The 18,200-nt window shown below is 37.8% G+C and overlaps 1 protein-coding gene across 2 annotated transcripts in view; it reads left to right on the forward strand.

Annotated features, from left to right (window-relative positions):
* GFPT1 (glutamine--fructose-6-phosphate transaminase 1) overlaps positions 1-18,200 on the forward strand; it is a 57,915-nt gene that overhangs the window by 15,525 nt on the left and 24,190 nt on the right. The window contains exons 4-12 of one of the 2 annotated variants that reach the window (XM_045884859.3): positions 4,206-4,331; positions 5,721-5,779; positions 7,298-7,432; positions 8,829-8,890; positions 10,073-10,152; positions 10,356-10,409; positions 13,296-13,401; positions 15,665-15,828; positions 16,759-16,854. In XM_045884859.3, the coding sequence (XP_045740815.1) occupies positions 4,206-4,331; positions 5,721-5,779; positions 7,298-7,432; positions 8,829-8,890; positions 10,073-10,152; positions 10,356-10,409; positions 13,296-13,401; positions 15,665-15,828; positions 16,759-16,854 (882 nt within the window). The remainder of the gene's footprint in view (positions 1-4,205; positions 4,332-5,720; positions 5,780-7,297; positions 7,433-8,828; positions 8,891-10,072; positions 10,153-10,355; positions 10,410-13,295; positions 13,402-15,664; positions 15,829-16,758; positions 16,855-18,200) is intronic. The other variant, XM_045884860.3, reaches the window with a different exon arrangement.

Genomic DNA, 18,200 nt, shown 5'->3' on the forward strand with positions numbered 1-18,200 from the left:
TTGGCTCAGGTTATGATCTTAGGGTCATGAGATCGAGCCCTGCATCAGGCTCCGTGCTGGATGTGGAATCTGCTTAAGATTCTTTCTCTCCCTCTGCCCCTACCCCGCTCTGTCTCTCAAAAAAAAAAAATCTTCCACAAAACCCAGGAAACAGGTGTTTTTATGTACCTGCTCAAATGGATGCCACTATAATCATGGTAAAGGAGTGCAGGTAGAAGAGGAAAATGATGGACTTAGTCACTTTTTTTTTTTTCCACATAAGCCGAATGTTTAGCTTTGTAGTACTTGCTGAACATACTTGATCAATACTTAATTTGCATGGATCGTGGGTAAGATTAGCTTAGGGATGAGGCAGGCACCCAAATAACTATACCTCAAAAACTGTAGTATAAATATTCAACCTACTGTGTGTACTGCATCCTGTATACCAGGCTGATTATAGTAGTTTCCGTAGGTGAGAATAAACAAGTTGCTTAAGGATGCAGGGGAGAGCTAGTTCCTGCTTGGGGCTGGGGTTGGAGAGACTTGGTATACGAAAGGAATGGCTGCTGATTCCATTTGGGCAGTCAAGGTGAGAAGGGAGGACCTCCTGAGTAGAATAGCGCGGGCAAAGATAAGAATAGGGAAGCCAGCTTTGGTAGAATGGTGGGTAGTCCTTTTACTCTGCATTGTTGGTAGATGAGTGTGGGAGGCTAGAAGACAGACTGTAACCAGAATCACCATCTTTGCATATCAACATATTGAAACATGCCGCCTCCTGAAGGAAAGTCAAGAAGGGAGTCAAGAAATGGGAACTTGCAGACATTACTGGTGAATTTGTCATAAATCACTTTGAAGAGGAAGCTGGCAGTGTCTAAATGGGAGTGCCTGTACCTTGTGACCCACCGCTTCCATTCTTGGGCATCTCCTTGAAAGAAGCTATGGACAAGGAGACGTGACAACAAGATTTGTTGCAGCAAAATGTGGAAACAGCCTAAATGTCTACCAGTAGGAGAAGGGAGATTTAAGAAAACAAGAATACTAGCATTTGTGAACACATGTTAGGGTATTAGATGTTTAGAGGCGCAGGTGGGCGAGCTCTCCATCACCTTCAGAACCCCCTGTGGAGGGATGGCATGAGGCCAGGGCATAGGGGAGGCATCAGCTGCCTCCTTTTATTTTAGGTCTTAGAATCTGAAGCACGAAATGGTTAGATGTTCACATCTGTTAACTCTTCGTGTGGGTATTTGGATGTTTGTGGTGTTCATTTTATCACTCCGAGGAAGTTTCATTGTTTGACCTGTTAAGACTTCCTTTGAAGGAAGTCATCAAAGAAAAGGCCATGAGATCGGTCATTGGTAACTTCTGACTTAGATGGTACTAGCTAACATTTATTGTTGCTTTCTGTGTCCTAGGCACTCTACTAAGTGCCTTACTAGTCCTCAGTATAACCCATGAAGTGGGTATTATCATCCTCATTTTGCAGATGAGGAGATTGAAACACAGGAGTAAGTACTGTCCAGAGGAAGAGGTGCTGTCATTAGATGGTGTCGGCAGTAAAGGCAGTGAAGTTTGGGGACAAAGGAAGGCTGCTATTTGTAACAAAAATTTAAGATTTTTAAAATATTTTATATCATAAGATTTAAAGCATGAACTTTAGGAAGGGTCAAGGATTGGCAGTCATGGTATATCTATAAAACATGAAATATTTGTTAGAAATATGCTTATTGTCATAGTAATGATTTTTTCTTATTAGGCTTTAGATAATTTTCTTTTGGCAACAGTGAAATAGGTATGATAATTACTGTGAATTTGAATTGGATTCAGTCTGTAGACTCTTGTTATTTTCTTCAGTGTTGCTTGCCAGCATAGCCACGGGGTGGGGGTTGGGGGTGGGTGCCTTGATTATAATTAGCCTAATAACAAAGTAGTCAGATGTTTTCATTGCTTGCATTAGCCTGTTGTGATAAACAGTAATACTTTACTTTTCTGGAGGTTATTTATCAGGTCACCTTAGTTATTCAGGACACAGTTAAGCCAGGAAAGAATACATTGATGATTTTATCTGTTGGTTGATTGAGCCATCCAACAAAAATTTGAATAACTGCCCTATATAGCTTATTGCTTGGGATTCAAAGATAATAAGGCAAGCTGCTGCTTTTGTAGAACTTAAATCCTGGTAGAAGCCAGGTTGACACATGTCATAAGTGTTACAATAGTACAGCAGAGTTTACCATTGTGGTTTTAATTTCCGGCTCTGGAGTCAGCCGGACTTGGGGTCACATCCTATTTCTGCTTCCTATTGGGCCTAGGGCAGGTTCTCTGACCTCTTAGAGCCTCAGTTTCTTTATCTATAAAATGGGGACAAGAGTACCTAACAGAGCACTGTAAAGATTCAGTAACAAAATGAATATTTCTTAAATACTCTCTTCCAGCCATTGTGCCAGGTCCTGGTGACACAAAAGAGAACAAGACAGGCAAACTCTCTGGCCTGATGGAGCTTACTGTCTAGTGAGGGCCAGACAACAAATATATAACGTTAGGTAGTGATTAGTGCTATGAAGAGAAACTATAGTAGAGGTGACATGTAAGCAGAGAATGCATTATTGTCTGAAGGGGGAAATTTTAGGCAGAGGGAACACCCAAGTGCAAAGACTCTATGTGGGCATGGCCTTATAGCTGAAAGTCAGTGGGCTAGAGCACAGTAAGTGAGGGGGAGAGTGCAGGAGATGAGCTGGAGAGGTGACTGAGGACGAGGTCATGTAGGGTCTTCAGAAAGATGGATTTTACTTCATGTGCCATGTGGTTGGTTTTGCATTAGGGGAATTGCATTGGGAAGGTTTTGCATTAGGGGATTGACATGATTTAATGGGATCATTTGGTTAGTGTGCAAAGACTAGATTGTACAGAAGGAAGGTTGGACATTGGGAGACCAGTCAGGATTCTGTTGAAGTAGTTTAGTTGATGGTTGCTTGGGTCATACTGTTAGGGATAGGGCAATGAGAAGTGTTAAGTCCTAGCATCAGGTAAGTTCTCAGTAAATCGTGGGTGTTATTTGCAAAAGGTGTGTTGAGGGCTTTGAGGGGTGATGGGCGAGGTGGGGGAATGAGAATGTAAAGGCAGTTGGGGCCAGATGGTGGAGGGCCTCGTACCCACAGAAAGGCACTGGGGCTTTATCTTGTGAGAAAATGGCTCTCTGGCTCTATGTGAGAATTTGAGGATCTTTTTATAAATTCCCGTGAGCAGGATTAAGATGATTCATATGGGTAGCTAGGAATGCAAACCACTTTTTAAGCAATGGGCATCTGTTCAAAGATTTTAAGCATTGTGTTTTGATCACATTTATGTGTTAGAATGATGTCTGATTAGCCAGTATAAAAACCATAAAGACTGTGCTAAAATAAAACGCAGGGACTTTCCTATTTGAGACTTCTGAGCAGTTTGCTCTTCTTAATTTAGGCCTAATTCTCATAGGCTTGGTTATCTGGTTTCTTTGCCAAATGAATTTTATATTTAGGAAATCAGAAGGGGGGCATTACTAGTAAATACTAGAACTGCCTTTTTTTTCCTTCGGAAAAAGCAGGAAGAGATAGCTTATAGGGAAAAGGACTCAGAATAGCTGCTTTTCAAGATAAAGGAACATCCTTTATATAACCCCATACTTTCATGGTGTTCTATTCTCAAAGACTATTCTTTGATTTTAGAAGCTCTCCATAATTGCAGTTTATATTGTGAGATATGTTTACATTCACTGAGGACCAAAGAAATTGCAGTCATAAGGTTGTGTGGCACTGAGAATGTGAATTTATTTTTACATGTTTAGTTAAAGCAGTACTGTTTTTTTTCAAGTCAGAGATTAAATATAGATTAAAAAAAATCACATTAACTTTTTTTGTCCATAGTCCTTCAGTTTGAAAATTATCAAGTCTTCAGAAAAGTGGAAAGAATAGTGCATTAACCATCCATATACTTCATCTAGTTTTACCAGTTGTTAGTACTTTATCACATTTGCTTTATCTCCCTGGTTGTTATTGGATTCATTTGCCCTAAATATTTGAGCTGCATTAACTCCTGAATCTTTTAATTACTATTTTGAATATGGCTGATCTTCAGTTTCAATAATTGTATATTTCAGGTGAGCAGCACTGTAATAATTATATTTAAATATACCTTCTAGCATTATCTCTACAGCGTGATTTAATAATGGAATTTTTCATATTCTTCAGAACAACAGGATATGGACTTGGACATAGAATTTGATGTACACCTTGGAATAGCGCATACCCGTTGGGCAACACATGGAGAACCCAATCCTGTCAATAGCCATCCCCAGCGCTCTGATAAAAATAATGGTATGGACACATTCTACATGCTTTGGAATGATTGTAGAGGGGTCAATAATGGGAGAAGAATGAAGGCTCTTATGCTTTTGTTATTTTAATTTTTTTAATCTGGAAAGTTTCAGACATATTCACAAGTAGAGGGTATGTAGAATCAGATGTGTCTGTCACCCAGCTTTAACATTTATTAATACATAGTCCGTTATATTTCTCTATACCCCTCCACCCAGATTATTTTGGAAGCTCTCCCTTTGTCTCCTTTTTCCTTGCAGATTACTGTGGTGTTTGTCCTGTAGATTTTCCTACAGTCTAGATCTTGCTAATTGTATGCATCCATGGTATCATTACCATGTTTCTCCATCTCTGCTCTTTACTATAGATTGGTATGGTATTGATTTACATCTGGAGGTATATGATGTTTGGGCATTTTTCTTTTTGTATTATTAGTGGCCATAGATGATCATTGCCAACATTAATTATTTCTTTAGGGGTTTGTAAAATGGTGATAGTCAAATACTCTCATTCCTTTTTCACTTATCTCACATACTTCTATAAAGAGAAACTTCTCCATATCTAACTGTTTAGTTACCTAGACTTAAAGATTATGTATAGGAAGGGCAGGATAAATGTTTGATTTTTTTTCCACTTTATTTACCATTTTTCAAAAATGAAGTGGTTCTAATGTTCTAAGATGAACAAGTTTCTTTTATTATTATAAACTCATGGATTTAAAATATTGCATTTATATTTTTCAGTTATTTAATCAAAAAAGATGAAAATTATACCACTCCGTATGTATTTGATTTTGGAATACTGTTTTAACATCAGTTTATCTGACATGTTAAGAATTGTCTGGATCTCACCTAAGTAAATTTCACTATAAATCTGAATAACTGGTTTTTCTTATTCTTTAATTTCAGTTCTTAAACTCGTTTAATGTAAATCAGGTAATTGTTTTAGTTTGAAAGTCTTTCACTTTAAACTTAGGAAATTTTTATGGATAAAAATGAATGAACAAAGAAGCGAGAGTAATAGTTATATAATTCAGCCTTCTTGTTTTGCAAATGAAGAAACAGGCCCAGGAAATTTGCCCCTTTCATATGGTAACATTGGGTTTAGTAGTTTCGCCACAAATGAAGTTGATGTCTCTAGACCCCAGTTTATTATATTTCCCCTCTATGTCCACATCCCCAGCACTGTGTGCTTCCACTAAACCACATAAATAATGCTGCTGATCTACCCGAGGATAATCTGATAATGAAAAGTAGAAGATACTTGATTATACTTGGAATTATAACATGTGACAAATTTTTTGACTTGAGAAAAATCTGACAGTACTGGCTATTTATAATGTTTACCAGCCTATAATTTTTTGTCATGAATAATTTTTATCTCTTTTAGAATTCATTGTTATTCACAATGGCATTATCACCAACTACAAAGACTTGAAAAAGTTTTTGGTAAGTAAAGTGACCCAAAAAGACACAGGCTTTGAGAAAGTTCTAATGAAAGTAGTGAAGTGGTTTGTTGAAATGTGCAGCACCATCTAGATATGATCAAATAATGGTTACAAGGGTATGTGGTTTACTGGACTTGTCTTTGTTGACAGTGAAATAGTTTTGTTTCTTATGTGAATAGGAAATAATTATTGGCTTTATTATAAATGACCCCAAAACTCGAATAAAATTGGAATTTGGGGTGGGGAGGACATCTTTTGCATTGTGAGAGACCTTATCATTTTTAAAAGATTCTGGGATATATAAGAAGAATTAGGACAGATTAAATGAAGTTTCTCTGCCCTAAATAGCCATGTACTATATAGTAATAGTCATAGTGATGACCTTCCTGAGTGCCTCTTGGGGCTGTCCAATTGAAATTTCTGCGGCGCTGGGAGCCTCTATCTGTGCTGTCCAATATAGTAGCCAACACCCACATGTGGTTATTGGTCTGCTGTGACTGAGCAACTAAATTTGAAATTTTATTTCATTTTAATCGGTTTAAATTTATTTTTATTTTTTTAAATTAAATTTTTAAAGATTCTATTTTTATTTTTTTAAGATTTTTTATTTATTTGTCAGAGACAGCGAGAGAGGGAACCAAGCAGGGGGAGTGGGAGAGGGAGAAGTGGGCTTCCCGCGGAGCAGGGAGCCCAATGTGGGACTCGATCCCAGGACCCTGAGATCATGACCTGAGCTGAAGGCAGACGCTTAACAACTGAGCCACCCAGGAGCCCCTAAAGATTCTATTTTTAAATAATCTCTGCAGCCAATGTGGGGCTCAAACTTACAACCCTGAGAGTAAGAGAGTCACATGCTCTACTGACAAAGCCAGCCACGTGCCCCCTAATCAGTTTAAATTTAAATAGCCATATATATGGGGCGCCTGGGTGGCTCAGTCCGTTAAGCGGCTGCCTTCTGCTCAAGTCATGATCTCAGGGTCCTGGGATTGAGACCTGCGTGGAGCCCCGAGTCAGGTTCCCTGCTCATCAGGGAGTCTGCTTCTCCCTCTACCCTCCCACCCCCCCCCCATGTTCTTTCTCACTCTTGCTCTCTCAAATAAATAAAATCTTAAAAAAATAAAAAAAAATAGTCACTATAGCTAATGACTATTGTGTTGGATAGTGCAATTTCATTATCCACAAAAGAATCATTATATTCATTATGGAATTATTGTTTTGTGACTGTTATATATTATACTTTAATTATTTAAAATGTTACTAATTTGTATGTGGCATATATATAGATTTATATAATTATAAGTGTATATTCAAAATTACACAAAATACCTCACCATTTTGGGTACACTATGATTAGATGGTGACTTTAATTTTGAACAATGGGTAATGGGGTATGGTGTTGAAAAAATATTAGAAATTGGTTAGTGAAATTTTTGAGGAAAAAAATTCTGTAGGAAGAAAGATTTGGATATCATGACTATTTCCTTAAATGTGTCAATTTTTTTTCCCTTTCTAATTTCAGGAAAGCAAAGGCTATGACTTTGAATCTGAAACAGACACAGAGACAATTGCCAAGCTTGTTAAGTACATGTATGACAATCGGGAAAGTCAAGACATCAGTTTTACTACCTTGGTGGAGAGAGTTATCCAACAATTGGTATTAAACCACACTTTATAATTATTGCCAGTGTTAATCACAACAAACTCTTAAAATTAAGATAAACAGAAACTATACTAATTTCTTAAATATTTTTGGCTTTTATTTCCTATATATATATTAATATTCAGCTTGAATAATTTTGAGAGACTGTTTGATTGACCCCCTTCCTTCCCACACACTTAAAATTCTACTTCTTTCACTATAGTTTAGTGTCATGGGAATTAAAAATAATCCAAAATCAAAGAGTTTGTCCAAAAGCTATGTGTGCGCACACATACCCACAAACCTAAACATACCACCCAAACATGAATATGGTAGACACAGTCGCGGTTCATCGCTTTCTTCCTACTCATTCAAGTATTCTTTTCAGTCAGTAACTTAGCACAAGAGTAGCTTCAATAAAATGTACACTCTACCGTGGGATAATGTCTGCATGTCTCTGAGCCAGTATAATCAACTCCTCGTTTTCCCTTATGGGGACTTTTCCTTGGCCTCATAACACTGTAGTAAAGTATTTCCCAGCCCAAGAAAAAAATGGCCTTCTTTTTGATCCCATCCCAGTTGTCCTAGTTAAAGATTAAAGATACCAAAGATCCACAGAAGTCCAAATGCATTGTGATTTCTGCCCCCATCCCCATTCATAACTCTAGTTTTCCCATTTAAAAGCCCTTCACTTCCTTCTGAAGGTCTAACCCTCACTTCCTCCCTCTACTCAAATCTGATGATACCTGCAGCAAATGGATGAGTCAGGAAGATGGAGAAGATAGAGGCCTGTTCCTTCCCTTTACTCAAGGCAGAGTATTGTGCCTTTCCAGCCTTTTCTTGTTTCTACTCATTATATAAATCAGTCTGTGTTCTCTCCTACCTCGTGTTCCTCTTTTATTCACTCTTGATTGCCTTAGGCCCGGTCCCTGAGGAGGTTGGTTTGAGGAGGTGGTATGATAATGCATGTTAATAATTGTGGTTGTGTATATTTTTATCTCCAGTATCAAGGTCAACAAGCATGGAAGTTAGCAGTGGTGTAAAATCACTGGACCGGAGAATAGGTTTTGGATATTGAGCTTGGAATCTTTTCTAATTCTCTCTTCCCTGCATTCTAATGCATAGTATGGGAGATAGGATGTATCTGTTGAGAAACAGGTACAAAATAGTCTGCTGTGGAGCTATTATCTATTGAGTATATTTCAAGAGTGGGCTTGGTTAAAAAGTGTGTCTTGGATACACCAAACCTCAGGAATAAGTGTCTACCGAAATTTTAGACTTGTTTATAACCTACTGCCAAAGAGCAGCGTGTAAACAAAAAATTTCTGTGCTGAAGCCAATATGTTTTAGGCATTTCACATTTGATAATTGATTATAATAAATATTGCTAATGCATTTTTTTCCCCTCCAGGAAGGTGCTTTTGCACTGGTATTTAAAAGTGTTCATTTTCCTGGCCAAGCAGTTGGCACAAGGTACATACAAATTTAATAATGACTAATAATTATATGTATTTTGAAACATCTGAATTATAAGTTGTGTTTTCTGTACACAATGATTACCCTTTCACTGTAAAGACTTGCCCTTTCTCAGAGATGCCATGTGAATATATTTGTTTTCATATGTTCTTCCTTGTTCGTTTTTCACCACTCTTCCATTTAACAGAATCTGTTAATAAAGCAAATATATTTTGGCATTTATAACTGGCCTTTTATCTGTAGTGGGACACCATTGTTACTTTGTGAATTTGGATATTGATTTTTCTCTAGTTTCAGGCCCCAAACATTAACTTTCTCCATATTTTTTGGAAGTATATATTCCAAAAAGATTCCTAGATCATTGTCCCATCGTTACTTTTGCGAAGCTGTTTAGGCCTGATCATGACGTCCTTTTTAGTAGGACAGTGAGAAGCCCTAATATTTGGCAAGAAAGCTGGTTTTTTTTTTTTTTTTTAGAGATTTTATTTATTTATTTGACAGAGAGAGACATGGTGAGAGAGGGAACACAAGCAGGGGGAGTGGGAGAGGGAGAAGCAGGCTTCCTGCTGAGCAGGGATCCCCATGTGGGGCTCGATCCCAGGATCCTGGGATCATGACCTGAGTCGAAGGCAGTCGCTTAACGATTGAGCCACCCATGCGCCCCGAAAGAGCTATTTTTAATATGAAGGCGAGGTGACTAAGGAGAAAGTGCTAAACATTCATCAGAATTCCGTGTACAGTTGAAAGGAAGGTTCCATTTGACATTTTAAAAAGGAGAAACATTTCAAATACACTGTTCTAGAACAGGCATTGGCAGACTTTTCTGTAATGGGCCAGAGAGTAAATATTTTAGCCTTTCTGGGCCATATGGCCTCTGTAGCACCACAGTTTTGCTATTGTATCTGAAAGCAGCCATAGAAAATAGGGAAAAGAAAGAGCATGGCTGTGTTCCAGTAAAACTCTTGTGTAACAAAAATAGACAGACTTGGCCTCGGGAGCATAGTCTGCTGACCCTGTTACTATTTTTTTTAAAAATTCTGTTTATGTTATTTTGTTATACCTGAAGTTGAGCTTAGAGGGAAAATTTAAGCATTATTTGACGAATGTTGGCTCATGAAAATTTATATTTGTGCATTATTTATGAAAATGATTTAATTCTGTGTAATTTTGCACTAACAGACGAGGTAGCCCTCTTTTGATTGGTGTACGAAGTGAACATAAACTCTCTACTGATCACATTCCAATACTCTACAGAACAGGTAAAAACTCTTCCTATGTCATGCCAAGAGGAAACTATAAATTTGAGTGCAGTAGATATAAAGAATTGTGTTCATTAAATTGAAATAAATGCCTCTTTGGTCAGATCCACACATATGTGTATATAGTTCTGTCTAGATATGAAGAGGATTTGTTGTTGTGATTTCTCTGACGAGGAGAATTTTTTTCTGTTGTATATCCTTAGCTAGGACTCAGATTGGATCAAAATTCACACGGTGGGGATCACAGGGAGAAAGAGGTGGGAAATGCACTCTGCATGGATGGGGAGGAATCTTATCCTCTTTTGTTCATTCTTTACTAATTCTTTGTTCTTGGAGTGAATGAATGTGCTGGGCCTCTAAAAATGTGCTTTTTTATGGGGGAACATATTTTGACATTTTTCTAATTTGCAGAGTATATTTTGTCTGTCTGCTTTTGGCATTTAGAAAACCGCTTTTGTTTTTTGAAATTTCTGAGATTTGAAATTATAAAGTTTTTTTTTAATTAAAATCGTGTAAGATAACATTATTATAAATAAGATGTTTAGATTGGGAAAAGAGCATTGTGTGCTAGGCTGTTGTAGATTGAATTCAGTGGTAGTTATTTAATTTATCCTAACTTTTTACTAAATTACGTTTAAATGATCTTTATTTTATGCATGACATTTTACTTTTAGATTTACATTCAACATCTTGATTGCCTTGTTTGAAGTTGGAGTCTTTTTTTTGTTTGTTTGAAGTTTATTTTTCTTTATAGGACTTTCAGCCATACAAATTCTGGATCATTTTATTGATATAATTAGACAGAAAACAAATGGCATGCTCTTTTCATTTACTTATCATTAAAAGATTTCCAAGTAAAAGGGAGTGGTAAATTCAGAAAATTGAAACCCCTATTATTAACGTATAATTCTTGGTTTCTTGAAAAAAAATTAGCAAAGGACTCTAAACCTGTTCATCTTTAGATAGTGGCTGCTTTAGCTCTTTTATCTAAAACAGAAAGTTTGTTCTTACGTAGCCTTCAGTCATGAAATATTAGGATTTCTTCTTACCCTCTCTCTCCTTCCCTTTTCAGAAGAAAAACTAGTTTACCAGTAAGAGTACAGGATTTTGGATCCAGAGTTCCAGATTTCTGTTAATAATCCTGCTCTTGAATACATTACTTTTATGTTACCTTGTACATTTTCTTAGGCTGCTCTTAGAAAAAAAAAATGGAAAAACATTGGCTAAGGTCTTAAGAAGTTAGAATAAAAACTTAACATGAGACATCTTTTTAAGATTATGAATTACATTTTAGTAACCTTTATTTCGCTAGCTCCTAGTAGGTAGATAATGTGTGGCTCAGCAAAGTTTAGTTTCCAAAGTTTAGCCTCTTATTGAAGAGTCTGTCTAAAGGGGGCTTTTAGATTTTTGCTATTTTCTCCAGCTGTAACTACTGACAGAATAAGGGAGGGGATGGTAATGATTGTGTTCCACTCAAATCAGATGAGAAAATCGATGTACAGCAAAACATTTTATAGATTGTAAGAGTCCTATAGGTATCAGGTGGTAATGTTCTTTTCATTTAAATAGGCAATGATATCTTAATCCCTTCTAGGTATAATAATAAAATATACCTTGTTACTTGAAAAATAAATATCTGGAGAAGGAATGTAGTGAAACTTGACACCATCAGGGCATTGTATAACTTAAAGCTGGTTGTATTTATTTTGAAAATATCAGTGCTAAGCTATCCTTCTGTATATTTTTTAATTCCTGATGTAATTTTTTACATCAGGAAAATTCACTCTTTTTGATGTGCAGTTTCATGAGTTTTGTCAAGTGCAAACAGTTGTATAACCACCATGATCAAAGTACAGAACAATTCCATCCCCATGAAAGTTCCCTCCAGCTGGAGCCTTGTAGCCAGTCCTTGTTCCCATACCCAGGCCTTGGCAAACACCGATCTGTTTTCTCTTTTTGTAGTCATAGGATGTCATCTTATACGTATTTTTTAAAGTGTGATACCTTTTTTTGCTATCGAATTTGGATGGAAAGAGCTAAAGAACTGTTTTATTTTCATGTCTAAAACACATCATACTAGCACGATTGCGGAGGACTTTGGATGTACATTATAAGCAAGTCTTTTTAGACGTGCATTTTAGAGGATAGATACAATATGAATTTTTACAAGTATATTTATTGTGTCCTCTGGCCATTGTGTCCATAGTTACAAGGTCTGTAAATGTCCTGATCTCAGAAAAAGGTGCTTTTTTTTTTGGTCTCTGTGACATTTATATAGTCTTCAATTAATGGATTCCTCCCCCTATATTTGGCTAATTTGTCAAACTTCACTTTGCTTTCCAGTTTTGACTTTTGTTGTAAATGAGCAAAAAGGAAAAAAATTCTTCATTCATAACTTGACAAATAGAGCTGCCAGAATTCTAAAGTTCTAGGATTAAAAGGATATTATTATTGCAGAAGGACCGTATTTTATCCTAATTTAAAAGAAATATAAGAAAACCCAATTTTAAGAAAGAAGAGGTTCTAGGTTTATGATATTTCCGGTCCTTAGCAGTAGGTGCCACATATGGTATATGATGGTTAGAGAATTATAAGTATCTTTGTTTTGTTTTGAAATCAGAATTAGTGTAGCCTACAACTTGATTTGTTGTGCTGACTTACTGTTAAAATCTAGAGTTTTAAGATAATAAAAATTAATATGCCATCAGTCTTCATTTTATTCATTGCACAATTTTGATATTTTTAATGTAATTTTTATGATAAGCTTAGTTACATAAACTTATATGTATTCTATCAAGTTTTGTATGAAGTTAAATTAAAATTAGGTGATACATACTTTGAGTGATATTAGTGAATTATTTGCCTTTTACCTGGAAAAGAAATATTCTGTTTTAAAATTTGTAATGTAGCACTCTTACCTGCCATGCTCTCTTGGATAGTTGCTGTTTCACTCTATACTTTGTGTCTGTTGTTCTTGTTGGCTTTTTGCATGGAAATAAGGTGATCAACCTAGCATCTTAAAGTTGCTGAAATTATTTTGTGTTGCTATGGTTTTTTGTTGATTTTATAGAAAATTAGGTCTATTTACACATTGGTTATGGTTTCCCACATGATTGCTGATTTATGTTAACTCCGTGCTCTAGGGAAGGACAAGAAGGGAAGCTGCAGTCTCTCTCGCGTGGACAGCACAACTTGCCTTTTCCCTGTTGAAGAAAAGGCAGTGGAATATTACTTTGCTTCTGATGCGAGGTGAGCTTCCTTCATTGGTTCAGAAAATTTCAGTAAAACTTCTCATGTTACTGAAACCAAAAGTCATTTTGTACCTATCTAGTCATCCCGTGTGGGAGAATTTTGTCGATTAGGGAAAATGTAGGTGTCCTTTTTGGAGATGGGGTTCTAAGAATACTTTTCCTCTCAATTCAAAGCCCGTTGGTCAGTTTATTGAGAAAAGAGAACAGTCCTTGAGACTTGTTCCTGCATATTTACTCTGAGCTCTTGTATTATTTTTCCTCTTCTTTCTGGAGCCTTACCCAGGTTTTTATGGGGGAGGAGAGATTTTAGATTGGGGAACAGAATGGCTTAGTGTCCCACCAATTACAGTATGCTTGCTAAACCATTATAGTTTTAGTCCAATAAAGACACTTGCCTTTTTTAATTCGGAAGTAATTTGCAACATAATCATTTTTATAAAAGAAATAGTACTAGACTAAGACATTTAGAGCGAGAAATACCATGGGATGCTTAGATGCATTTATAAATGGAATACTAACAGTGGTGAGGATCGAGTGGAATCAAGTTGCCAGCAAGCATTTGAGTCCTTCGTTGTGCCTGAAAGTGAGGGCATCTGAAGATGAGAAAGTGTCGTAGCTTAGGACTGCCGGGAATGCATCATCTCTGTGGGAGAATAAGCTTCACTGTTTCCTAATCTTTGCAGGAGTGTAGTCAGTGCTAGGATGTATCATTGTTGTCATTAAGTAGGTTTGTTACAGAATTGACTGTTACGGCTTTAATAAACTGGAAATTGCAGAAGCTTATCCTTTTGTCATTCATTCATACGTTCATATTGAACATTCTGAGCAAAGCCATGTGCTAGGCTTAGGAGATAATTGTGAGTAAAAATAAAAATATACTTGTCCGAGGAGGGCCTGGCTGGCTCAGTCAGTGGAGCCTGTGACTCTTGATCTCAGGGTTGTGAGTTCGAGTCCCATGTTGGGGGTGGAGATTACTCCAAAAAAAATAAAATCTCAAAAAAAAAGATATGTATGTATATATATTATAAACGCTTGTCCTTGAGGAGCTTTTCCTTAATGGAGAAGACAAATTTTATTTTTTTTATTTTTATTTTTTATTTAAAAAAAAATTTTTTTTTTTAAGATTTTATTTATTTATTCATGAGAGACAGAGAGAGAGAGAGAAGCAGAGGGAGAAGCAGGCTCCCAAGGAACAGGGAGCCCGATGTGGGACTCGATCCCAGGACCCTGGGATCATGACCTGAGCCGAAGGCAGACGCTTAACCATCTGAGCCACCCAGGTGCCCCGGAGAAGACAAATTTTAATCAATCATACAAGTATAGAATTCCAACTGTGACAAGAGCGACAGAATGCCTGTAACAGGGTGACTTACCCTCCTATGGGTGAATTTATTTAAGAGAGTGACACTTGAGAGATAAGGAGATGTTAGGAGTTAGGTGAAGAGGTAGAGGGAGGAACATTTTCTGCAGATCAGTCTGTGAAAGCTTGGGATGGGTGTGAGTATGGCTGGAACAGAGGAAGTTTGGTGGGAGAGGAGGCTAGGGAAGGAGGTAGGGTGTGTTAAAGTGTTTTGTTGTTTTCAGAAAAGCCAAAGGAAAGCCATTAAGTGGTTTGTTGGGTGAGAGAAATGTTGGTTTGAGTTACCTGTTGGTACTCATTTTGGCAGAAACAGAGAATGGATAGAGGGGGGACTGTGGTTGGATAAGTTAGCAGGTTGCTGCAGTAGTTCAGCCAAGAGCTGATGGTAGCTTGAACTGGCTTGTGGTCGTGGACATAGAGAGAGGCTTTGAGAAATATTTAGGAGTTAAAATTGAAGGATTTTCGGGATAGAATGAGGAGGAAATAGCCACGGTTTCTGATTTGTTCGAGTCTAATTTGGTGTAGGGTGCTGCACAGAGATTCTTTTGTTCATTGTCCACAGTCACTGCCCACTGCCCTGTAGGGAATGGCTTTGGTAACCAGAAAGTTATCAGAGATACTGCAGGGTGATAGATTTGTATTTTTTATTTTATATTATTTTTAAAGATTTATTTATTTATTTGAGAGAGAGAGGGAGAGAATCTCAAGCAGAATCCCCGCTGAGCGCGGGACGACCCTGAATCATGACCTGAGCCGAAATCAAGAGTCACATGCTCAACTGACTGAGCACCCAGGTGCCCCAAGTTTGTATTTAAACTTGGTCCGTGTGTCCTAATGATAGTTTTAGTTATAATAGTCATCCTTGATTATTGATTGTAATATCTTCTTGAACATTTTATAGCGCCGTCATAGAACATACCAATCGTGTCATCTTTCTTGAAGATGACGATGTTGCAGCGGTGGTGGACGGCCGTCTTTCTATCCATCGGATTAAACGAACTGCAGGGGACCACCCTGGACGAGCTGTGCAGACCCTCCAGATGGAACTCCAGCAGATCATGAAGGGTGAAAGTTTTTGTCATGTGGTAGCTTGGTGTTCTTAATGGAAAGGAGACCTTCTACTTGCTGTGGTAGTGTAGGAATCTGGTGACACAGTGTTGACTGAAATCTTCCACACAATTAGTGAGGGGAGAACCCCAGGAAAAGGGATGATTCTTTGGAAAAATTACCTGCTGGTCTTAAAGTAGTTCTTCAAACTAATTCGTGGTTTGTTGTTTCTAATGTTAAAAAAGAGATTGATTATTTAAATAGTAGTTGATATTTTTAAGATACTTTATAAGCATAGTTTGTGTTCTGTTCTTTATTCTTCTCTTATTCTTTCTGTGCTTCAGTTTTCTCATATATAAATAAATGGGGATAATAGGACCTGCCTCATTAAGGTTGTTTTGAGGATGAAGAGAGCTAATTGATGTATAGAGCCTTCAGAACAGTGCCTGACACACTTAGGCCTACATAGTGTTTGCTGTTGTTAACTGTTAAGATTATTTGCGGTCATGATTTTTATTCTCCTTTCTGATGGGGTCGAGGTGGGCTAAAAGCTAACATTTATTGCATAACTGCTACATGTCAGGTCTCTCCTATATTAACACACTACAGTGCTGTGAAATAGTTGCTCTTCTTATTTTACAGATGAAGTAATTTCCCTAGAGCCATTTAGGTGTTCAAGGATAGAACCATAATTTGAACCTAGATCTGACTCAGACTTAAGTCTGTACCCCTCCTCTGTTTTGTTCTAACGGCATATTTTAGGTATGAAGTTAAGAAAGCGCGTTTTCCTCATTTTTCTTCACATAGGGCAAAATGTCATATGTGAATATTGTACTCTATTGCATGAGCTCTTGTTTCATTTACTGAGATTATGTCACAAAAGGTAGACTTTAGTTGGTACAGATTTCTTAATTACATAAATTAATGATGTAATTTATGTTACTTCAGGTAACTTCAGTTCATTTATGCAGAAGGAAATTTTTGAGCAGCCAGAGTCCGTTGTGAACACGATGAGAGGAAGAGTCAACTTTGATGACTATACTGGTAATTAAATTCACATTATTATTTTGGAGCCTCCCGTGGGGTTTGGCCTCAGCAGCCTGAAAGCTCAGTGTCCTTGATAGCCTCACAGAAGACGGTGGCTGCCAGCCGCCAGCGGTGCCCTCTTACAAGCCTTCCCGTATATTATTCCACTGAAGTGAGGTGCACCTAGAGTCGTCAGAGACGTAGAGACAGAAGGTCGATGAGTGGTTGCCAGGGGCAGGGAGAGGGGACGCAGAGGGAGGGAGTCATTTAATGAGTGTAGGGTTTCAGTTTGGGAAGATGAAAAACAGTTCTGGGGACGGATGGTAGTGATGGTTGCACACCAGTGTGAATGTGCCTAATGCCATGGAGCTGTACACTCAAAAATTGTTAAAATGTTAAATTTATGCTACGTAGTATTTTACCGCAATAAAAAAGGGGAGATAATAACTAATGGTTGCCAGAGGCTGAGGGGACGGGAGTGGAGAGTGATGCTAATGGCTGTAGGGTTTGGGACAGGTGATGAAATGGTCTAAAATTAGATAGTGGTGATGGTTGCACAACTCTGAATATACTGAAAACCACTGATCGTACACTTTAAAAGGGTGAATTTATGGTGTATGACATATCTTTTTTTTTTTTTAAAGATTTTATTTATTTATTTGAGACAGAGAGAATGAGAGAGAGAGAACACATGAGAGGGGGGAGGGTCAGAGGGAGAAGCAGACCCCCCGCCGAGCAGGGAGCCCGATGCGGGACTCGATCCCGGGACTCCAGGATCATGACCTGAGCCGAAGGCAGTTGCTTAACCAACTGAGCCACCCAGGTGCCCCTGGTGTATGACATATCTTAATAAGGTGGTTATAAAAAATGTAAAAACTGGCTAGAAAGTCACAATTGAAAATTGTCAAAGGAGTATTAGCATGATTTTCCTGGAGGGGGGCATGTCCTCCAGTGTATCATTAAAAACATTTAACTTTTCACTTCAGAAAACCTTTAGTGGGCACTTGCTATTTAGCAGGGATTGTTCTGGGCACTGTAAATTCCAAGAGTAGTGAGACCTGGTCCTCTCTTTGGGAAGCTTGAGATGCAGTTGCCACTAAGGATGTTGTCCTGTCTGGGCTGAAGCGATGGGGAAGGGGAGAAGAGAAGCAGGACATGTATCTGCGGATGTGGGGAGATGGGGCTGTTAAAGGCGGTTGAGCCGGAAGAACTGGGAGAGCAGCAGTAAGGGCCACCTATGGTATTTATGGAAGAAAGATCCAGAAAAGGATTTATTTCACAAGGGAAGACAGATAAACTTTCAGAAATTCAGAATTTTAAAAAGCACTTTTATGGATGTTATCTCCTTCTCCTTCATAAACGTT

Source organism: Mirounga angustirostris, unplaced genomic scaffold (assembly GCF_029215605.1).
Source record: "Mirounga angustirostris isolate CCGP_5_RB_7025 unplaced genomic scaffold, mMirAng1.0.hap1 SCAF_10, whole genome shotgun sequence".
NCBI lineage: Eukaryota > Metazoa > Chordata > Mammalia > Carnivora > Phocidae > Mirounga > Mirounga angustirostris.